Source organism: Eulemur rufifrons, chromosome 16, assembly GCF_041146395.1.
Source record: "Eulemur rufifrons isolate Redbay chromosome 16, OSU_ERuf_1, whole genome shotgun sequence".
Lineage (NCBI taxonomy): Eukaryota > Metazoa > Chordata > Mammalia > Primates > Lemuridae > Eulemur > Eulemur rufifrons.
In genome coordinates, this window is record NC_090998.1 from 45,183,060 (window position 1) to 45,206,135 (window position 23,076).

Consider the following 23,076-nt stretch of genomic DNA (forward strand, 5'->3'; position numbering starts at 1 on the left):
AGTGGTGTGCCAGTGACAGTCCTTGGCCAGGCTGCTCCCTCGCTCCAGTGCTCCATCTCCCCTTCTGCAAATGGGGGTGGTTGTGGGTTGGACCAGATGGCCTCTCCTGGCCTAAAGACAGACCAGGTTGTCAGTGACAGGCAGAGGTCATGTGACTTGACAGGCCGAGGTCGTGTTGTGACATGTTGACCTGGGGAGGCGGGTCAAGTCCCAGCACAGTACCCGGGAAGCCTTTGGGGCGGGGCAGGGCAAGTCGCGACTTTCATCTTTTGGGGCTGGCCCCTCCCGGACCTGGCATTCCTGGCTCCCCAACAGATTGTGGCTTTGGAAGGGGCCCCTCCCCGGGGAGGGCTGGGATTGGCCACCAGTGGCCTAGGAAGAGGCTCAGATCCTTCCGCGGAGGGCGGGGGGGCCGCGTGGGGTGTTTGTTCTCTTGGGGATTAATGGGGGGTTGTGGGGGAGGGGTAGGCGCGCTCCCGCATGCGCACTGCGGCCCCTCCAGTTGGCTCGTCGCTGTCCGCTGGGCGGGGGCCCGGCCCCGCCCCTCTCCCGTCCGGGCAGCTGCGGCGGCGGCGGCTGCGGCGGTGGCGGCGGCAGCGACGGCGGTGGCGGCAGCGGCGGCAGCAGCCTGCGCGGTGCCTTCTGGGAACGGAATCCCCAGGGCTGCCCCTGGCCCCCATGGCGCATGCGCGGGAGGCCGCTCGGTGATCCGCGGCGGCGGCGGCGGCGCTTCCTGCTAGGACCGGCCGGGGCCGTACCGGAGGCTCGGGCTCCACCGACCCTCCTCCCACCCCCTCCCACTCACCCTCTGGGCCGCGACTGCGCAGGGCGGGGCCGGCCGAACCATGGGCCGCGGTGAGTGCGGGGCCCGGCCCCCCCACCCCGCCCCTCCCCCTCCCCTCCCCTCCTGTCCCTACCCTCTGCCCCCTCCGCGTCCTCTCGGCCCCTTTCCCCGGCCCCATCCCCACTCCCCCGCCCTCACCTGCCCCCGCCGTTTCTCCCTCTCACTGCCTGACTTCTGCCTTCCTCACCTCTCTCGTCTTGAGTGCTTCGCCCACCCTCCGCCCGCCCTCTCCCCAAGTTCCTTCCTACTTCGTGCGCCTTCCCCTCCTCCCCAAGCTGAGGGAAGCAGTCTGGGTGACAGGGCGCCTTGTTATGAGAGGGAAAGTTTGGAAGCCGCCAATGTGGGGTAGGAGCGATGGTGAGGTTGGGGAGAATACTTGCAGGTTTGAGGAGCGTCCCCACATATCAGAGGAGAATCTTTCTTGGGGCTAATTTGAAGCCAGTGGGATAAGAGGTTCTGAATCCCCTTGCCTTAGGCTTGAGGGAAAATCAGGAGCTTCTCAGGACCCTAGGAGAAGACTGAGCTGTGATTCTAACCTCTCTGAAGACCCAAATGAACTGGATCAATGATTGTCTGGGTGGACAGTCAGTGGAGCAGGCATGGGGGGAGTTCTGCTGGTACCACCCCAGCAGGCAGTTGGGCAATTGCCTGGTGACCTGTGGGGCAATCTGTACTTTCTATATGATCTTTTTAGGTAGAGAGCAGCAGGGGCCAGACATTCTGGGAGACTTCCTAGTGGCCTAGCATTATAGGAATTTGCCCAGACTCCTGGTTGAAGTCTTCTGCCTGTAATGGGACAAAGGGGCCTTGCCCTTCATGTGTCTAGAAATTGGCTGATTCCTTGGTCCCTGGGAGTTGAGGCTCTGACCCTCTGATCCCTAGGGACTGGGCTTGGAAAGGATGCTTGTGGACCCAGCCAGCAGATCCCTGAGCTCTTTATGGGCGCTTACCTCATATTATTAAGGATCTTTCTCTTGAGAGTGTCCTGAGCTGTAGTGCTCTTCTGAGTTGAGCAGATTCCTGACAGTCCCATCTCTCTCCTTGTGTTGCAGGTGTGGGCTAAGCTGGTGGCCCGGGCTTTAGACTGGACCCCACAATGTTTGCAGAGATGTTCAGGTAGTTGTGTGGCAGAGGATTCCTTCTATTTTCTCTCCCAGTTTTCTGAGGGGTTCACATGGGCACTCTGGGGTTTCTCCTGAGTTTTCTTGGGTCACCCCACAACCTTTGCCTTTCTGGAGTACTCCCTCAGGTACCCAGCCCAGTTTAATCCTCCTAGTACCCACATGGGTGTCTGTGTTAACAGGCACGCGGGAGCTGATTACACACAATGAATGGGGGCAATGAGAGCAGTGGAGCAGACAGAGCTGGGGGCCCTGTGGCCACATCTGTCCCCATCGGCTGGCAGCGCTGTGTGCGAGAGGGTGCTGTGCTCTATATCAGGTATGAATCTTCAAAGTTCCCCAAGTTCTATCACCCCAGGTGCTCTCGGTTGCTTGGGCTTGCTTTCTCCCACCCGTCCTCTCAGAGCCCAGCTCTCTGGTACCCTATTGCTCTTCTCCATTCCCCTTCCTTTCTCAGCCTTTTTGCTCTCTGTATCTCTGGGCCTTTGAATCTATTCTTCCTCTTTCTGTATCCCTTCCCTTTTGTCCTTCCTAGGAAGATCTTTAACTTATGAACTGTCTTTTAGGAGTATCTACTGATTGTCAGTTAACCCCATGTCCTCTCACGCTGTCCTTTCCTAGCCCAAGTGGCACAGAGCTGTCTTCCTTGGAGCAAACCCGGAGCTACCTCCTCAGCGATGGGACCTGCAAGTGTGGTCTGGAGTGTCCACTTAACGTCCCCAAGGTCAGAGTGGTGAGGGGTGCTGGAGAGTACAGGGATAAGTCGAAAGACTTAATGCAAACTGCTGACCTTGGTAGTCCTCAGGGATTCTACTTCTTCAGGGTCCCTTACAAGGTTCTCCCTTACAGGTTTTCAACTTTGACCCTTTGGCCCCGGTGACCCCAGGTGGGGCTGGGGTGGGGCCAGCATCAGAGGAGGACATGACCAAGCTGTGCAACCACCGGCGGAAAGCTGTTGCCATGGCAACTCTGTACCGCAGCATGGAGACCACCTGCTCACATTCTCCTGGTGAGTTTTCTGCCACTTTATAGAAGACTGAGGAAAACCTAAGGGCCTGGAAGACTGATGGTGGGAGGAGCTGTATGAGAGGGAGGAAGGAGAAGGGTGGAGTTGGGTGGGGAGCTGCTTGGTGAGAGGAGGGGACAGGGAGGTTAGGAACCTGTGGGAGATGGGGCTGGAGAAGTCAAAAAAAAGTTCTGGGAAGGGGAGCCCCAGGCTGACCCTTCATTTTTCATTTGTTGCAGGAGAGGGAGCGAGCCCCCAAATGTTCCACACTGTGTCCCCAGGGCCCCCCTCTGCCCGCGCTCCTTGTCGAGTTCCTTCTACAACTCCACTTAATGGGGGTCCTGGCTCCCTTCCCCCAGAACCATCCTCAGTTCCCCAGGCCTTCCCCCCTCTAGCAGGCCCTGGGGGGCTCTTCCCACCAAGGCTTCCTGACCCAGTTCCCTCCGGGGGTAGCAGCAGCCCTTGTTTCCTCCCAAGGGGCAATGCTCCCTCTCCAGCCCCACCTCCTCCACCTGCTATCAGCCTCAATGCCCCCTCATACAACTGGGGAGCTGCCCTCCGATCCAGCCTGGGGCCCTCTGACCTGGGCTCTCCTCCAGCCCCTCATGCCTCCTCCTCACCACCTTCAGACCCTCCTCTCTTCCACTGTAGTGATGCCTTAACACCCCCTCCCCTGCCCCCCAGCAATAATCTCCCTGGCCCCCCTGGTCCTGCCACTCAGCCACCAGTGTCTTCAGCCACTATGCACCTGCCCCTGGTCCTGGGACCCCTGGGAGGGGCCCCCACAGTGGAGGGGCCTGGGGCGCCCCCCTTCCTTGCTAGCAGCCTACTCACTGCAGCGGCCAAGGCACAGCATCCCCCACTGCCCCCTCCCAGCACTTTACAGGGCCGAAGGCCCCGTGCCCAGGCGCCCTCAGCTTCCCATTCCTCATCACTTCGTCCCTCTCAGCGTCGTCCCCGCCGACCCCCAACTGTATTGCGATTGCTAGAAGGGGGAGGCCCTCAAACCCCTAGACGGAGCCGTCCTCGCGCCCCTGCTCCTGTCCCCCAACCTTTTCCTCTCCCGGAGCCATCCCAACCGATTCTCCCTTCTGTGCTATCCCTGCTGGGACTCCCCACCCCTGGCCTTTCCCACTCTGATGGAAGCTTTAACCTTTTGGGGTCAGATGCACACCTTCCTCCTCCCCCAACCCTCTCCTCAGGGAGCCCTCCCCAGCCCAGGCACCCCATCCAGCCCTCCCTGCCTGGGACCACCAGTGGCAGCTTCAGCAGTGTGCCAGGTATGTGAGCGTTCTGGATCCCTTTCTCACTCTGGCTGGAAAGAGGCAGCCAGGGTATTTAGGGGAATGTTTTGAGAGCTTTTTGGCAGTGTTGGGTTGGGTGCAGGGAGGTTGGGTTCTTTGGATGACGGGAGAAAGGGCCTCACTTGAGTTGAATCTCTCTCTTCTTTTATAGGTGCCCCTGCCCCACCAGCTGCCTCCAAAGCCCCCGTTGTCCCCAGCCCTGTGCTTCAAAGCCCATCTGAAGGGCTGGGGATGGGGGCGGGCCCAGCCTGCCCTCTCCCTCCCCTGGCTGGTGGGGAGGCTTTCCCTTTCCCCAGCCCTGAGCAGGGCCTGGCGCTGAGTGGAGCTGGCTTCCCTGGGATGCTGGGAGCCTTGCCTCTCCCTCTGAGTCTGGGGCAGCCGCCACCTTCTCCGTTGCTCAGCCACAGTTTATTCGGTGTGCTGGCTGGGGGAGGAGGACAACCTCCTCCTGAGCCCCTGCTACCCCCACCAGGGGGACCTGGCCCTCCTCTAGCCCCAGGCGAGCCTGAAGGGCCTTCGCTTTTGGTGGCTCCCTTGCTTCCACCACCCCCCTCAGACCTTCTCCCACCTCCTTCTGCACCCCCCAGCAACCTCCTTGCCTCTTTCCTGCCCCTGTTGGCCCTAGGCCCCACAGCTGGGGATGGGGAGGGATCTGCAGAGGGAGCTGGGGCTCCAAGTGGGGAGCCATTTTCAGGTTTGGGAGACCTGCCCCCCCTACTATTCCCCCCACTTTCAGCCCCCCCCACCCTCATAGCTTTAAATTCTGCGCTGCTGGCTGCCAGCCTGGATCCCCCCTCGGGGACACCTCCCCAGGTGAGGATAGGGGGTGAGTGGGTGGGACAGAACACGTAGAATCAGAGATGGGAGCTTGGGAATGAAAGGCTTTCAGTTTTGTGCCTGAGTTCTTCCTTATGGCCTTTGGGCAGACCTTAGTTCTTGGCTGGGGGTAGGATGGCTGCAAAAACTGGGTCTGTATTTAATAAGCATAGCCTACCTCACTCCAGGCTTCAGTCAGATAGTGTATGTGAAAGTTCTGTACATCTGTTGACTGTTTTGTGTAAGCATCATAACCATTTTCTTCTTAGCCCTGTGTCCTGAGTGCCCCCCAACCTGGACCACCTACCTCCAGTGTCACCACGGCAACTACTGACCCGGGGGCCTCCTCTCTGGGCAAGGCCCCCTCCAACTCAGGGAGACCCCCCCAACTCCTTAGCCCTCTGCTGAGTGCCAGCCTGCTGGGTGAGTCTGAGGGAGTACCCTTGGTATGAAAGGGAAGCAGTTAAAATTGGGAGTAGAGGCTGAATAAATTGGAGAAGAAAAGTCTTTGATCCCTGGGTAAAGCCTAAAGAAAATAATATGGTCTGCTTAGCCTAATTGGTTTGCCTAGGGAGAGATCCCTGACTTTTTAATTTCTCCACAGGTGACCTATCTTCACTGACCAGCAGCCCTGGAACCCTCCCCAGCCTGTTGCAGCCTCCTGGCCCTCTTCTCTCTGGCCAGTTGGGGCTGCAGCTCCTCCCTGGGGGGGGAGCTCCTCCACCCCTCTCAGAGGCTTCTAGTCCCCTAGCCTGCCTGCTACAGAGTCTCCAGGTGAGAGTGTGGGTGTATATTTGCCAGGGAGAGAATTTTTTCTCAAAGTGGAAATTTAAGGCTTTCTGAGTTACAGGATTGTATTTGAGACTGACTGAGATACTGTTTTTTGCCAGCAGATCCCTCCAGAGCAGCCAGAAGCCCCCTGTCTACCCCCCGAGAGCCCCACCTCAGCCCTCGAACCGGAGCCTGCCCGGCCTCCCCTCAGTGCCTTAGCCCCACCCCACGGTTCTCCCGACCCCCCAGTCCCTGAGCTGCTCACTGGGAGGGGGTCAGGGAAACGGGGCCGGAGGGGAGGAGGGGGACTTAGGGGCATTAATGGTGAGGCCAGGCCAGGCCGGGGCCGAAAGCCTGGCAGCCGGCGGGAGCCTGGCCGACTGGCCCTCAAATGGGGGACACGTGGTGGCTTCAATGGACAAATGGAACGGTCCCCTAGAAGGACCCACCACTGGCAGCATAATGGGGAGCTGGCTGAAGGGGGTGCTGAGCCCAGGGATCCACCCCCTGCCGGGCCCCATTCTGAGGACCTTAAGGTGAATATATAGCGATGGAGGTCTGGGCTCAGGGGCTCTGAGGAAAGCCTGGGGCCATGTTGCTTTTTTCTAACTTTTCCCACACACACAGTCCATCTTTTCTCAGGTGCCCCCAGGGGTAGTCAGAAAGTCTCGTCGTGGCCGGAGGAGAAAATACAAGTAAGTGTTGAGCCCACCACAGGACTGGCCTGTGCCTACTTCTTGTTGGATTGGACAATTCCAGTGTCTGCATAGTGGCTTGGTTTTCAAAAAGGGCAGATACTTATTTGAATATGAATAAGGATATCACGCTTTTACTATCCAAGTGTGGAAAAGTTTCCCACCCAAACGTCTGAAATTTACCTGGTGCTTGGGGAGCTGTCCCTGATCATCTTTGCCCCTTATTGCAGCCCTACACGGAACAGCAATAGCTCCCGCCAGGACGTTACCTTGGAACCCAGCCCTACAACCCGAGTGAGTGTGTGTTTGGGTTGGTGTGGGTATTGGTAGGGTATTAAGGGATGAGGCAGGAGCGAGAGGGTTAGAGGGAGTGGGGAGAAAAGTAAGACTTCCTGATACCTAACGATCGATCGTGTCTTTTAACTTCCCCTCTCATATAGGCGGCTGTCCCTCTGCCTCCCCGGGCCCGCCCTGGCCGTCCTGCCAAAAACAAGAGGAGGAAACTGGCCCCATAGCAGCCATACCTGGAGCTGGATCTGACCCTGATTGGGGAAAGCTGAGTGCTGAGCCTTGGGAGCCCCTGCCAGCCACCTGCACCTGTGGACAGTGGGTGGGGGCACTACTCCCCACTCAGAGCACAAATGCAACCCCTTCCCCTACAATCCCATCCTGAGCCATTGCAGGGGGTAGGGAAGTTCACCCCCTCCCCCCCAAAGCCATGTCACTGAAAAGGCCTGGGGGGGTGGTTTATGGCCCTTTCCCTACCAGGCGCTAAGGGGAACACCCCCTTCCCCAGGTCTTTTATTTGTTTAAGTTATTTTTGCACAAATGACTCTTTTATATTTAATTCGACTTCATTGCCTCCCTTCTTAAAGCCAGCAGGCTCAGTTTACAAACCTGTGAGCTACTGTTGGCTGCTGCCCTCCTTCCCAGTGAAAGGTACAAAGCAATAAGCATCATGCATCCTCCCCTTACCCCTCCAACACCCCTCTCCCTCTGGCTCAGGTTGCTCAAAGCACAGATCCCCTCTTACCCCTATCCCCAGGTTTGAAACACATAGCCTCATTTCAAGGTATAGCCAGGTTCCCTCCACTTTCCTCTGGGATATTAAAAGGGGGTAAGGGGGCAAAGAGAGCCCTCTGGGCCTCTCCTCCCATACACACTACACTGCCCCTTCTCCCCCCATCAAAACGCTCAGAGACGTTGTGATGATGCGACAGAGGATTATGCAACGTGGTCCAACCGGAGCGGCCAGCATGACCAGCTGTCCAGGGGCTGCCTCCTGCCTTTTCTTTTGTAAAGACAAGACCCTTGGGAGTTTTAATTCTGTTTTGTACTTGCCCTGTGGGGCCTCCACTGCTTTTCTATGGGAGACACTCTTAATTTAACAGATGAGAATATTTTGAAACTCTGGCTCTGGCTCTGTACTCATTTTTTATTTAGTTCTTTCCTAAGAACAGGTTACAATTTAAATCCTTCTCATGTAGTAGAGAGTGGCTTAGACTGCCTATTATGCTATGAATGTCTGTCTGTGTCTCAGTGCTGCCTCTTCCCCAGGAAATACAGCAGAGGCCACACAGAGTACAACAGCATTTAATGGTCAGAAACAGTTGTACAGTATTACAGTCAGCCACAGAAGCTGTGTTGGAGGAAAGGACCCGATCCTTCCCCACAGCAGGCAAAGTAGTATTGGACATGAGCTGGCATGTGGCTGGACCCCTGTCCTTATCCCCTGGGCCTGAGGGGAGAACACCATCTAATATCCCCCAACTACCACTCTGTATTCATCAGGGGAGGGGTGGAAACCCCACATGCAAGAAGAACCCTTGCCCCCAGTGTCAAATGGGATGGGATGCGAGGATTATAATGAAGGGGAAACCCTATGTAAGCTGTTAAGAGAGTTCAGAGGGGTAGGGGTTACCCCTGTTCTCCAGTTCCCAAAGGTGCTCACTTTCCCAGCTTCTTCATCCGTTCATCAATGCTGGCGAAGTTCCCTTCAACTGTGGCCAGGTTTTCACGCATGGTTGTCTGCACCTACAAAGTGGTAGAGAGGTTTTATTCTTTGGTCCAACTGCTAACTTGGATGAGGACCTAAAGAAATTCTCTTAGAGAAGACAAAAAAGAAATGGAAGCACAGTTTAGGGGCCCCAGAGCAGGCATGTTTATAGCAGCAGTTTTCAAACTACCTCTGGAGTACCATGGACCTAGCTCAGGGTCTGCCAAGCAAGCAGGAATCTTGAAAATTCCTATCCTGCCTTCAACCAGAACAGTTCTTTTATCTGTTTTATGTAATGAGAGCCAAATAAGATTTTGCTAAAATGAGAGTTTCACCGGTTCAAAATTTTAGCAAACTGCTCTAGAGGAAGAAGATACTATCCCAAGTCCTTTATGTATATTTTCATTTATCTTGATGGTCCTGTGATATTGGACTCTCAACTTTAATGCTCCCTCCAACACTAAGAACAGTGCCTCCAACAAAAATTGAGGAGTTGCTATGTGCCAGGCTTTACTAAAAAGGAAGGAACAAGGTAAGGCTCACTGTCTAGGGTCAGAAAGGAAATGGCAGAACCAGGTTGGGGGCTGGCTCCTGATTTCAAAACCCGTATTTTTTCCAGTGTGCTGTGTTCAGGAGCATCTGGGTAAAGCTAAGCAGAGACTACAGAGGAAAAGAGTAGGTTTTATAAAAAAACATGCCCACTAACTCCTAACAATTTGCCTATATTCTTTCACTTAATCCACATAACTCTAATGGAGGTATAATTTTCCAAATGAAAAGATGGAGGTACATCAGTTAAATTAATTGCTATGAATGTCTGTCTGTCTAAGATCCCACATCCATTGAAAAACAGTCTGGAGACTCAAACCAACCCCCTGCCACAACTGCATGCTACAAAATGGGCTAAGGCAGAACCCTAGGAGAGAAAGCTAGAGAACCTAGTTTGCATGTGCAGGAGAAAGAGAGGACAGATCAATAAAGCAGCACACACCTGGGTCAAGAGGGTGGTATTATCCTTAAGGGAATTAGCAATCATCTGCTGGGTGGTATCCAAGTGTGTCAGGAGCTGACCAAACTGCATGGCTACAAAAGAAGAAAGAAAGGTGTGGTTGAGACTAGAATCCAAGATAAGAGGGAGGGGAACAAAAGTTGCCCACTTTTCAATTTCTCTTAGCACCGCTGGTAGCTGTTCTCCCACCTTGCTCATGCAGCTGCTTGATGGTGACAAGTCTCTGCACCAGCTCAGGAAGTGTGGAGGCGATGGGGCTCCAGCGTTGTATGGTTTCATATAGCTGGTGCACCTGAAGGGACATGGCAGGGCCCAAAGGGGATGGCTGAGACAGTGCTGACTGCTACTTCACTGCAGCAGGGAAAGAACTGGGCAGAGGGAAGCAATGCCCTTTCTCGGCTAAGAGCTTACGAACACAGGGACCTGCGAAATCAGCGTGTTCTCACGATTTGATACTACTACTCAAGAGAACCTGAGGGAATGGAAAGAAGTAAGAAAAAGGGGGTGTCTTCCTGACCTTGCTTTGCGTATCTGCATCCTCTACAGAGGCTTTATGCTTGGCAATCTCATTCACCTTTCCCAGGACACTCTGAAAGCACAGATTTTAAGGTTGACAGTAAGGGCATCCAGGGCTTCCAAAGTCCCAACCTGCCCATAATCCTATTTGCCCTCCATTTAATACCTGTAGCCGAGCCTCCACTTGGTCCAAAACTGCAAGGTCCAGGGCGCTCACCTTTGCCTGCAACAGCTCTACGGTCTCCTGAGGGTGGGAACAAGCATCACAAAGGGGTAAGAGGAAGCCTCCCATATTCCACTAGAATTAATATATAGCTACAGACCTAAAAATAATTCTCAAAGCAAGCCCAATCCCAATATCCCCTCCGTAATCCAAACATTCCAGTTCTTTCCAAACTTACCATAAGACAGGCTCCCTGTAGACCTGCAGAAAGGGGATTCTAGTGGGAAAGGGAGGGCAGAAATCAGCAGTCTTTATCTCTCTATGTGATTACCACTTTCTCCCATCCTTCCTAGTTCTAGCTGGCAACCCACTGGCTGATCCCTGTAAACGAAACCCTTTCCTGACTCCTCCTAGGCTTATGTGGAACGCTGTGGATGTTAGGGCTCGGGGTGCAGGATCCAAGGCTCAGACTAAGTACAGGAGAGCACCTGACCTGAGCATCCTGATCACAGTGTACAGTTGCCTCCAGCTCTGTCAGGCGCTTCTCAAGTTCTGCAACCTGGGGGGAGGAAGAAGGTGAGATTTGCCACCCGCCTCCCTGCTGCTACAGTGGGAGGAATAAGATCCTGCTTGCCACTCCCCTCCACTCCCTGCTCCAAGGAACCCCTTGTCCTGGAACACATCCCTAACTACAATCTTAAAATCCTAACCAAAGGCAGATGGGCGAAGGAAACAGACAATGAGACATCACGAGGAATTAGCAGCTTTCTAGCACCCTCCTCCCAGGTCTGAGCCCTTGGAGGGAGGCAGGAAAATCTCTAGGGCCACATCTCCCCAGCCAACACTATGTACACACTTACTTTGGCAGCTTGAGAGAATTTGTCCTGCTCAGGCCGAGAATGTAGTTCATATGTGACAAGGCTGCTATCTGGAGGGGTCCCAGTGGTGGTTTTCCCCCCTGAAACCCCTTTGCTGTTCTTTGTTGCTTCCAGCTGTAGCAGTAGGCGCCTAGGTCAGGAGACCAAGTAATGTCATGACTTGAAGGATGAGGGCCAATCATTTTCTCTCATTTTTGCCTCATAGTCAGCATTAAGGAACAGCTAAGCCACCTCTCCCCTTTAGCATCCCTGTCAGTAGCTGGCTGAGTCCCTCCACAACCCCAATCAGCAATCATTTTCCAGCAAAGTAGGGCACCCACTTAGCCAGAGCTCCATCAGGGTCAGTAAGGTTGATTGCGGCATCTGGTCCCAGCAGCTTCTCCAGGTGGGAAGCAACCAGCTGCTGCTTCAGGGCTGCCAGCTGTTTAGCCAGCACCACAGGGGTCAGCTTCTCCTCAGTGGCTGACTCCTTCACTGTTGTCTGGTATGCAAAGAGGTAGACAGGGGGTGGCAAGAATGAATCAAGAAAAAAAATGGATCAAGACCCTTAACGGTAGTTGTGGCTAGAACTCACTGGGATGGCTTTTAGCATAATAGACTGCCCACCTATAGCACTGAATGAAGATGCATGTGTATACCTAAACTCCGGAAACCTTAGCCCCCTTATCCAGGAGCATAGGGAAGCTTTCTCCTACTAGAGGTCTTCCTCTGCTAAGTAATTCACAGCAGAGATGCAAGAATAGAGTTTACAGTCACCTTGATTTTCTCAACTTCAATTGTCAGTTCTTGGACCTCATGCAGTAGTCGCTGGTACTTTTGCTGGGGTGTCTCCTTCACTCCCAGACCCTCTCCAAGCTAGAAAACAAGCAGAGGGTAACATCATACCTCCCATTACAGGGAGCCTCAACAAATTATCCAAACTCTGGGCCTAACTCATAAGGGTATCACATCCAACTCAGAATCCACAACACCCGGAGTACAGAAGAACCGGACCTAGCCAGAGGCCCAGGTACACTCCAGAACAAACAGTAGGGGGAGGAGCATCCTCAACCGCATCCTGCTGTGTTCCTCAGGAGGCCCCCACCAGAGAAACTCCGGATCCCGATTGTATCTCTTGATCTCCCTCCTGAATGCCCGCTAGATAGTATCACCACACCATTCCCATCAACACAAACAAACCATCTCATATTCTCCAGATTCGTATCCTGTCCTCTTGGTCTTTCCAATACGATCTGAGAAATCTGCCAAGAAAAGGAGATGGAACTGAGGGCCTATCTAGGGCTCATGGTCTCAGGTGACTGACAGCCACCATAAGAGATCTCCAGGAAGGACCCTTTCCCCAGGGCAAAAGTCACTAAGACCTGAGGACAGGAGGCCATTTCTCACGCTTGTCCTCCAGGCTTCCCCCCACCCAACTTCCAGCCCAGTCTCACCAAGTCCCTTTGTCCCCACTCTCTTGTCTTTGAACTTGTCATAGGCAGCATTGGGATTGACAATGATGTGCTCCACACTTGTGCTCGTCAGTTCCTCCTGCAGGAACAGGTAGTTTAGGCCAGCAGCAGACTCATTCTCATGCTATAACTTCCTCTATCCCACAAAATCCCCAAACCATCAAGAAATTGGGCCCTACTTTTCCAAGGGGGAAGAAACGTGGCTCTATTCCAAGCTGCTGACCCAGGCTCAACCTAAGAAACTTCCTGGTAAATTTGGAGCCTCAGTTGTATAAATATTAACACCCTGATTCGACTGGGAACAGAGGCAGCATAACCTCCCCACCCTCTCTGTACATAAGCCTCCCCATCTCCCCACCCCACCCCACCCCTCCCAGTTATCTGGCACACACCATGCACTCAAGGCAAGAAACCAACCTGACCTCTTTTAACCTCCCCCTCCCAAAAGTAAATCTCCTTGCCCGCTGAACAAGTCCATTTTAAAGCTGACCTCCCGTTCTTGCTGGAGGGAAAGAGGAGGGAAGGCAGATAATCAGGACACTAGCTCTGAGTGTGAATATTGGGACTTTAAACCTACTGAAGGCAAGACACCAGATACAAAAGGCAGGCTGGCAGAGGGCCTGAACAGAAGCCTGGTTTCCAGGTTGCCCTGAGGCCAGAGAAGTCATGGATAGGGAGAAGAGGCAAGGTCGTACTAGGTTATTTTTTAAGGGACATCTTACAAGCAACAAACATAAGCTATATCTGCTTGCCGAGAGCACCCTTGGGCAAGGGTCACATGTAAGCCCTGAAATGGAGACAGCCCAGCACCTCTTCACAGAGCAGCTGCACCACCTGCTTTTGCTCCCTGACCCCTCTCTACTGTGCTTCAAGCACTGAAGCTCTTCCATAACCAAGGGACAGAGTAGAGAGAGTAGAAGAGACTTCACCCTAGAAATTGAAGCAGAGAGGCACTCTCCTTACTAGACATCTAGTTGCTATTCAGATTCCAATTAATTCCACCAAGACTGGGCATTCCTGACTGCACGTCCCTCCTTCAACTGTCAGAAGCCCGACAGCTCCCAAGATAGTGCTGAAGGAAGGGGAAGGAGACCCAGGAGTCCTTTTTGGTTGGGGATGATATCTCCACCTTCTACAGGAGGAAGGCATAATGAGTCTTCTTTCCTAGGACAATGGTTCTCAACCATGACTGCACATTAGAATCACTTAGAGATTTTTTTTTTTTAAAGGCCTGGACCCATTTCTGTAGAATCTGATTTAATTATTCTGGGGTAGGGCCAGATACCCAGGTGATTCTAATCTGTAGCCAGGACTGAGAACCCCTCCTTGTGTGGTATGTGGGGAGAAGGGGTGAGGGGAGAAATGGAAGGAGAGCAGGAGAAAGAGCAGCAGACAGAAGGGAGTTCCTTCCTTCATCTCTGCTCTGCTATTAGTCAGAAAAGGAATCAGTGTGGGTGGCAGCTTTAAAAATAAGGGAGGAGAGGGGAAAGGAGAAAGTATCAACTTTGACATTTATCTCTTCTTCAGGGAATTGCTGGGCAGAGGGGCAAGATCAAGGAAAAACAAAAGGGCTCAATGTCCCATATGCAAGTGCCTGGAGAAAGAGACATTTGAGTCCCAAATAATTGTCTCTTTAACCTTCTCTGAAAAGACCCACCAGCCAAATAGCTGTGTGGTCTCTGGCCTCTATAAATGCTTTGAGAAGGACTAAGGTTCAGGTTAGACAACCATCTTCCCTAAGTTCATACTCAGGAATATGCCACTTCTTCCTGTGAAAGCCCCCAGTCAAGGCCAATGAGGTAGAAATCCGTTTTTTTTCCTTTTAAGTTCTCTTAAAAAAGAGGAATGGGAGGCATAACCTACAGACCAAGGAAAGAAGTTAATCACAGCTACCATTTGTTACGCCACTATGCATATGAGAACCTACTTTCTTATGTTCCTAAGTAGGGAAAGGAGTAAAAAGGAGTCAACACACAGCAGGTGAGTTTCAGAGGTTCTGGACAGCGCTTTCCCTCCACTATTCCCTACTGTAGGAAGCACGTGCCAGGCCAGAAGCGCTGCCTGACGCTGACATCCTCTTGGAGCCTCTCTGAGGCTGTGGCCCCAGGAGACTCGGCTGGGCAGCACACACTCTAGTCCTCCAGTGGCATCTACTCCGCCAGTGTCTCTAAGATCTGGGGCGTGGGTTGGGGCAGCATCATTACAGTGACTTGTGAGCTAGGAAAACGCTGTCAGCTGGGTGTGGGACTGAACAGAGGAATGGAAAAGATTTAGTAGAGACAAAAGGATAGAGAAACAACTGTCCATCACAGCACACCCCGTTAAAAAGCAGATGAAAGGTCAGGCTTCTTACCAGCTCCTTGTGGTTTCCCCAGAGGTGAGAAAGTCAAAAGAGTTAAAAGGAAAGGGGGTGGGGGAATGGGGATGAGGGAGGGAAAAAAAAAAAAGACAAAATTGTTATTAGCAAATCGTCACATGCACTACATGACAGTCTTCAAACACACTGCACCACAGGGCCCCAGGGGAGCCTAGCAAAATTTGGGGGGGGGGGCTGTCCAAGAAATTTTAGCTGGGGTCACCACATACTCCAAAAGAAAGAGCATGAGACCCTTTCCTCTCTGGTGGTGAGGATGTCATGAAGCTTTGCCATTAACAGCAGCAATTAGGATCATCTGAGAACTAGGAGTTAGATGTTACAAGCTCGTGGCACGGGATAGCAAAGTGTGGAAGAGAAGGCTGAGGTGGGAGGGAAGCTACAGAAATGGTAGAACATGAAGCAGAGATTACAGAGATTCTGAGGACCTGTAGCTGACAGAAGGTCCACAATTCTCGAGGGAGGAGTTCCCCTTACTAGTTCATGGCCCAAGTCTTCCTGACTCTTGGTTTCCCTAGTTGTGAAAACTCACATTTGGATGGCAGAATCAGTTATAATGAGGGTGGTCTTATATGACTTTAGGTTAGGCAGAACGAAATATGTTGGGTACAGATGATGAGTTTAAGGAAAGATGAAGTACCTAAGTGCAGCCCGGTTCTCATTTCCTGATGCCAGAGGAGAGGTAGAGCAAATCCTGGTCCCTCACACAGCCTGGCGTGCTTACATGCTCTTTGAATGGTTGGTAACTCACCCTGCAGCTCTGAGGGGTCCAGAGCAATTCTGCCATGATGTGCTAGCACAGAGTCCAGAGGACACCAAGATTCACAGCTGCCAGCCCATGTGCAGAAGAACATGTTTCTTCAACCCTTCACAAGATTCACAGGGGTTGGAGGGCGGAAGGGTGAGAGTATTTCAAAGAGGCCTTATTTGAGTCCAGGCCACATGTACAAGGCTCCCACTTTCAGGCAAGACTGGTTTAGAACTGCCAGGGGAGGAAATCCAGTGGTATGCCCTGCCTTTCCAGGAGCTCTGCTGAAAGCGCAGATGGAAGTGTGGAGAGTTGAGGATGGCTATGTGAGTATGCAAACCCACGGTGGGATAAAGTCAAGTGCTTCTGACCCAAGATTTCAGCCTGATATACCTGACCCTCAATCTCTCTGTTCCCTGACTGATGCTTGGGTCCAACCCAGGCAAGATTCCTCTTTCAGCCACAGTAGAGGTAGCTCTAGGTCCTGTGGTCTAGGCTGGGATGTCTCTTCACAGAGTAGGCATAAGCACTCACAGGTGCACACATGCAAACACACAGAAGTACACACATTATACCTTTCTCTGACTTGTCCCACCAAGCTAAACCCAGCTTGGGAAAAACTCAAGGAGAGAGGACAACGGGCCATAAGTTCAAGTTCAAACCATGAGGAATGGGCAGAACAGGAAGGACAGAAAATCAAAGAAAAGGAAAAGTGGTATATTAGTTTACAAATAGTATATACCACCTCCAGCTCTGTCCTATGGATTGACTGAGGGATGATGAGATTTTAGGCATAATTCCTGAAACCTGGAATAGTAAGTCACCATGGAAACCTAGTACACTATAGCCACCTTGATTGGAAAATTTCAAGTGGCCCGATCCCAGGTACCAGCTTACTTGGTACGTGACTCCCAGTCCCTTTCATTAATGGACTCCCAGAATTCCCCAGGACTGTTTGGCTAAGTGGGTGTGCCTCAGAGGCAAGACTTCAAGTTCTAAATCAGACAGAGGAGGTGGCCACTGCTGCTCTCTGAGCTTATTCAGGCTCTGTGCCAACACTGCAGCCAGGGGGACTTCTGAACCATGATGACAAGGAAGATGAACAGAGCTGTAGAATAAAACTGTCCAGGATGGACAACATAATGCTGACCCTTTTCAAAGGAGGGATACAGAAACACAAAGACTTACAAAAGCACAAATAACCCAGGTTATTATCTTAAAATTGCATATAACACCTCCTTCCCATCCCACTTACGTCTCTCTGAAGGCCTAGCATAGGGGAATATTAAAAGAAGATTTTTTTCAGGGATATTACACATATAGCTAAGAAGTGAGGGCTTAAAAGTCATTCCATAAAAAACAATCTCTTAATTCCATCTCTGCCTGAGGAGGAGAAAGGCAACCACCTTCTAACTCCAGCCCCTAAATGCCTCATGTTCAAAAGCATTCATAGCCTCCACGTTTCTACCCCATTCTCCACCGGACAGTTTTATTCTGCAGACCCCACAAGGGGAAAAGACAATGATTCATGGATCATAGTTGTGTTTCTAACCCTTGATTAATGATCTTTAAACATAAGGCCAGAAGGCCCCTCAGTGACCCAGCTAGGGACTCATTGGAATTTAAAACGATTAGGTACAACAATAGCACAGTGGCAGAGCATTGCATGCGAGATGGCAGATGAAAAAAACATGCAGAGAAGAAGCATTGAATGGTCTTACTTGTGCAAACTAGTGTCCAGGCAAGGTGGTGAGGAGGGAGGATGGGGGAAGCATTAGGAAAAACTCAGGTAAGTTCAAGTGCGCCAACAGTCAATGAACACAATCAAGCATACTCTATGATATTCTAAACTATAAGGAAGAGAGCCTACTGTTTCTCATCTCAGGAGTGTCTAGTAGTATCTATTTTTTGGAGAAACGAAGCCTCTGTCAGGGCCCCAGTGAACTATGGCTAGGTCATTTTGTCCCCTCTTACATGGCTTAGGGGTAGTTATGCCATAAAAAGAGAAACTAAATCCTGTTTCTAGTGAGGCTTTCTTAATTTATTTCCCTTGCTCCAGCAGTTCAAAAGCCATGAGCAGAATGCCTCATGGACCCAAGGCAGGCTATGGGCCCAAGGGGGAGGAAATTACATGTGGGAATTAGCTTTCCTAACAAGACATCTTAAGAAAAGTCACCAAACAAGCCACTGCCCCAATCAACCCAGGAGTGTCTGAAATGCAAAGATATCTTCCCAGATTGAGGAGGAAAGGGCCAGCCTGTGCAGTTTCCTGGCCCATTGCTGTTTCAGAATATTTTATCTCCTGCTAAAGTTGTTTTAAAGGAATACTAGAAATCAGGATCATCTGTAGCGAAATTTAAATCTTTTACTTTCCTCCCCCATCCTCCCCACTATGGGAATTGCAAAACTTTTATGTTTAGTAAGTTAGACTAGCAATTAAGATCTTTTTTTTTTCTTTTTCTTTTTAGTAGAGACAGAGTCTCACTCTTGCTTAGGCTGGTGTCGAACTCCTGAGCTCAAGGATCCTCCTACCTCGGCCTCCCAGAGAGCTAGGATTATAGGCGTGAGCCATCGCGGCCGGCAATTAAGATCTTTAAGGGATATTAGAGGTCATTATTTCATTCAGTAACCCATTTCTTCCACAGTGGAGAAATCAGAGGAAGGAGGGTAAAAGACTGTGAGGGTCAACACAACTTGACTATTCCTTTAAATACAAATCTGGAGACCTCCAAAAGGTTCCATAAGAAGTCAGCCATATTGGTTGTCTCCAAGGAAGAGAACTTAGTGTGGCAGGGAGGTGGGAGAAGGACTTTTCACTACCCAGCCTTGAATCTTTTGTTCCATGTGCATACGTTACCTATTTTAAAAACTAATTAAAGTTGAAAATAATCTGGAGACTAAGGCAGAGAATGCTGTTGCCAGGGTTTAAGAAGGTGACTGAAAACCTCATGGTTCAGCCACAAGAGAGGTGATGTGCACTGTCACTTATGCTAGGTCTTGGGCAGGCAGGCAAGAAGACAACAGGCTGCTAGTGAGATTGCAGGCCTCACAGGCACATTTCTGGATTGTCTAAGCACACAACTCACTGCTCCTCAAGTTGCATATTTACGTCAGTGTTAAGAGCAGTGGCAGAGCCATTACTCAGCTGACTTCCCGAAAGCTGCCCTCGTAAGGCCCATAGGGACATGCAGGGGCCAGAGACATTAGCTGACATCAGGAAACATCTCAGCCCTGAGGGCTCCTGAAGCAGCTGAAGGTCTACCCACCCCATGCCTCCCTAGTGGCCAAGAGTCGCTTAGCTGAGACTTATGAGATGGGGGCAATTCGACTCCTCTTATATTTGCCATCCAGCATCCCGGGCAACACGCCACAGGAAACGAACACTCACGGTGTCCTCTCCCATCAGCCACCCCACTAGATGCTACTAAAATAGGCTGCTCAGGCTCTGCAGAGAGACAGGGCCAATCAGAGCTGCACAACTGGGTTCTTTCACACCTGGAATGGGTGTTATCTTCTTTTTATTAAGAGATATCCCAGTACCTTCAGAAGGAAAATTACAATGTATTTTTGGTTTGGAAATACAATGTATTTTGGTTTGGTTTGGACTGCTCTGATACTGCTTGTTTGTATCACAGTTACAGACAAAGAGCAGAGTTCTGTTCATTATCTTACCATGAAGGCTTGATATTTCACAGGCAGAGGCCTAGGCCTGACTCGAACAGTCTCTGAACTGTGGTAGAACAGTAAAGTTCTCAGTATACAGTCGTCCCTCAGTATCTGCAGGGGATTGGTTCCAGGACTCTCGGATACCAAAATTTGCGGGTGGCTCAAGTCCCTTATATAAATTGGCAAACTATTTGCATATAACCTACACATGTCCTCCTATATACTTTAAATCATCTCTACAACCCAGGGGCCTAAGTAAGTCACTAGCCCCAAATCTGTTTTGAGATATTTTAATTTTATTTAAAATACCCAGTACAATGTAACCGCTATTAAATAGTTGCTATGATGCGTTTTTGAAATTTGTGTATTTTTAATTATTGCATTATTTTTCATTTTTTAAAAAATATTTTCAATCCATGGTTGGTTGAATCCATGGATTTAGAACCCAAGGATACAGAGAGCCAACTGTATACACTCCTACCCTGTGAAGACAGAGGCAGCTTCCTACTAAGATACATCTTGGAGTGACAAGTGCACACCCAGGTCCTTGGGCAACAGTATTATCTGCATTATCTCCAAGATACTCAAGCTTGGGGGACAGACTGACATGCCAGCAAATACAGAAGCCACAAGGAACACACCACTTAGAGAGGGGACAGGGAAGGTGTTTCCCACAATGTAAGAACCACTTCCACATAGGAGAATCAAATATGGAATAAGTGAGTACGCCAAGCCATACGTTATAAGCCAGCAACCAGCATTTCCCAGAACTAACCAGCCCCACAGACATAGCCACAGGACTTACAGACATGCTCACTGCAATGACTCTTTAGTCACCCTTTACTGAGATCCCAGCCCAGCTCTCTTTGGAAATAACATAACCTAAAACACATCCTATAAAACATGCTAATATATGTTTGTCCCCCTTGGCACTTACACAAAGTTTTTACTATGTTGATTTCCATTCACTCAGTTTTGGCTTTTTTCTTCCATATGTTTCCTATATGTATCTTAACTCCCCCATTAGTCTGGGGCTCCTTGAGGGCAGGGATATTTCTTCCTGTGCATTGCACAAAAATCAACACAGAATGACCACATTCAATAAACAATGCTAAATGTTTCCCCTCATAGTTAAAATGTGTCCACAGCTAATTTATCCCTCCTCAGAGTCCCTGAATCTGAAAGTGCTACCACAGCCTCTCCTCTGCAGATAGAAAGATTCATGTTCCTCCCCAAATTTGTTTTGTTCTGACCACGTCCCTCATCTTTCTAAAACCTCCAAATCATTTTTTATTCCTTGCCCAGTAGATACTGAATATTCACATAAGAAAGTATTTCTCCATACTTCAAAGTCCAGTTCTTGGCAGCAACTAATGAACATGTATTGAGTGATATACTTTATGAAAAAGGTTAGCCTTCCTAACCTCAAGCAGTTTATTATAAGTGCTCACCTTTCATTATTCATTGCCATGGATTAGAACCCAGAGGCCTCAGTCACTAGCCTCAAACCTGTTTTGAGGTATTACAATTTTATTTAAAAGGCCCAAGGATGAGGGCTTTGCAAATAGGTCTTGTGAGTTGTAATTCCACTGACTTGACTCTCCGTCCCGACACTGCTCACTGGTGGCTGCAAGCCCAGCAAGGCCTTTGCAAGCCCCACAACCTACATACCACCCAGGCTGGGGTTGGCATACCCGCTTATTGCTGTGGCTCGCCAAAGAAAGGGAAGGGCCTGTCTGGGGAAGAGAGTCCAGAGGAGTCCCGTGGCAGCACATAGTCTTACCGCATCAAACTCCGCTTGATCATCCTCAGGTAGGTCGTTGGTTTCATAAACATCTGGCTCGTTTCTGGCCTGCAGGTATAAGCAGTGACCACCCAACCTCACTACCCAGCACCCAACAACACCCCTTACCCCACTCCATTTGAACAAGCTAATGGTGAAGGCAGGCTGTGATGCCAGGATTCTGTCCTTTCTCCTCCACCTGCTGTGTGAACAGCATGTCAGTTCCCATGTCTCAGAGGGGTGACAATAACAGCGGGGACAACTGGGACATGATAGTAAATGGTGTTAAGTGATAACAAAGATGTTACCCTGAATGTGGAAGGGGGAGGGTCCTTGGCAATCACTGTGTCAGAAGTAGGTGAGAGCTATCCTCAAATTAGGCCTTGTACACCACTACCCTGCCACAAGGGTTGAGAGTGACTCAGGACCTTGGTACTCGAGGTCCTGTGCCCCAACCCCCACCCCGAGAATGCAAGCAGGGCAGCACAAAAGGAGGGTACATGGCGGGGGGCATGGGGCCAGGATACAGGTTCCCTGAAGAACAGAGTTTCCCATCCGGCACAAGAAGGGTTCTACCACGGTAACCTCTTCCTTGGCAGGATGAAGGCCATCACTAAGTGGCCTGGTGTGTGTGTCTGGGGGGTAGGGATGGGGGATCTTATGGGGAGATTTGGGGTGGCACGAAGGCGTTGACACGGATGGTATAAACACTAGGGTACAGTGGTAAGGACCCAGAGACGATTTCTGGGCCAAGAAACCGGCGACTGCCAGTAAAGAGGCCTGGTGCGCCGTCCGACTGCCCGGCCCAGCCGGGTCAGAAGAGTCCGGAAGGTGCTGCGGCCGGTCGGACAGCGAGCGGCGGGATACCTTAGGGCAGAGGAGGGGTCGCGGAGTGGTTTCTGTTGGGGGCTCTTGGGAGATCGGGGGCGCGGACCTGGGGAGCGGAGGCCGGCCCTGTACTCACAATGCCGGGAAGGTCGGCGTATTTAGGGTCCGCCATGGCGGGGGCGAGGCAGGGCTGGGGGGACCGGGGCCTCGGTGGAGCCGGGGCCGGTATTCGGGTAAGGGAGAAGCTGGGTTCGGGTCCCCGGCTAAGGCGGCGGCAAAGGGAGCGGCAGAGTAGCAGGAAGTCTCGCGACACGAGGAGCACAGCAGAAGGGTAAAGCAAAAGTCGCGAGAACAGCCCGCTGCCACACCCCCTGGAGAGGCCGGGATTGGCGAGACCGAGGCCAGGGCACGAGGTAATGGCATGGGGACGCCGCTTAGGATTGTGGGATATGTAGTCTTGGTCTACTGGGTCTTGGGCGGGGAACTAAAATAACGCACCTTGGGGAGCTGTTTCATACAACTTATTTTCTTTCATTTTTACACCAAGTCTGTGAAAGAACTTTTGTAATTCCTGTTTTGGACTCCTAGAAATTAAGTGACTAGATAAAAATCACACAGCTAGTCATGTGGCACAGCCAGGGCTTCAAAAACAAGTAAAATTTAGTAAACGCTTAGTGTATGCTAGGAATGAAAAAGTCAAGCAATTTTCTCAAGTGAGAGCCGTCAGATAAAATACAGGACTCCTAGTTAACTTTGAATTTCAGATAAACAACTAGTAGGGTTTTTTTGGGGGGGTTGGGGAGTTTTGTTTTTGTTTTGTTTTGTGTAAGTATGTCCTATGCCATATTTGGAACATACTGAAACACACACAAAAATATTATTTATATGAAATTCAAATTTAACTGGGCATCTTGCTTTTTTATGTGTGTGTTTCAAATCTGGCAATCTTATCTTAAATTCATAAATAGATAAGTGGTGCCTCTCTGTCTGTTTGAACACTCTGTATTTTTACGACTTCAGTATTAGTTCCCAGACCTTTAAATTTCATGGTTAAATAAAATTAAAACAACAAGTCTTAAGGGTAAACAAATATTGCTACGTTTTTAT

The 23,076-nt window shown here is 50.8% G+C and overlaps 2 protein-coding genes across 5 annotated transcripts; one reads left to right on the forward strand and one right to left on the reverse strand.

The window, feature by feature from the left end:
* Nucleotides 1–627: 627 nt before the first annotated feature.
* Nucleotides 628–7,970, forward strand: MBD6 (methyl-CpG binding domain protein 6). The gene is made up of 13 exons (XM_069491376.1): nucleotides 628–855; nucleotides 1,897–1,960; nucleotides 2,148–2,284; nucleotides 2,587–2,689; nucleotides 2,815–2,974; nucleotides 3,211–4,251; nucleotides 4,427–5,088; nucleotides 5,361–5,514; nucleotides 5,696–5,865; nucleotides 5,985–6,398; nucleotides 6,505–6,557; nucleotides 6,788–6,851; nucleotides 6,998–7,970. The coding sequence occupies exons 3-13, from the start codon at nucleotides 2,172–2,174 to the stop codon at nucleotides 7,070–7,072; spliced, it is 3,009 nt and encodes a 1,002-aa protein (XP_069347477.1). The 5' UTR covers nucleotides 628–855; nucleotides 1,897–1,960; nucleotides 2,148–2,171; the 3' UTR covers nucleotides 7,073–7,970.
* A 164-nt stretch (nucleotides 7,971–8,134) lies between these two features.
* DCTN2 (dynactin subunit 2) lies at nucleotides 8,135–22,272 on the reverse strand. Of its 4 annotated transcripts, XM_069491378.1 has the most exons (16): nucleotides 22,106–22,272; nucleotides 21,142–21,210; nucleotides 17,414–17,422; nucleotides 14,924–14,929; nucleotides 12,553–12,649; nucleotides 12,299–12,360; nucleotides 11,876–11,974; nucleotides 11,440–11,600; nucleotides 11,102–11,249; nucleotides 10,735–10,800; nucleotides 10,480–10,518; nucleotides 10,245–10,322; nucleotides 10,080–10,151; nucleotides 9,752–9,854; nucleotides 9,545–9,636; nucleotides 8,135–8,591 (listed from the first exon to the last, which is right to left on the reverse strand). In XM_069491378.1, exons 1-16 carry the CDS (start codon nucleotides 22,139–22,141, stop codon nucleotides 8,505–8,507), a joined length of 1,224 nt encoding a protein of 407 aa, XP_069347479.1. In that variant the 5' UTR covers nucleotides 22,142–22,272; the 3' UTR covers nucleotides 8,135–8,504. The 4 variants fall into 4 exon arrangements, with proteins under 4 accessions (XP_069347479.1, XP_069347480.1, XP_069347478.1 ...); XM_069491379.1 differs by lacking the exon at nucleotides 17,414–17,422; XM_069491377.1 differs by lacking the exons at nucleotides 17,414–17,422; nucleotides 22,106–22,272 and adding an exon at nucleotides 21,604–21,951.
* Between the last annotated feature and the right edge of the window lie 804 nt (nucleotides 22,273–23,076).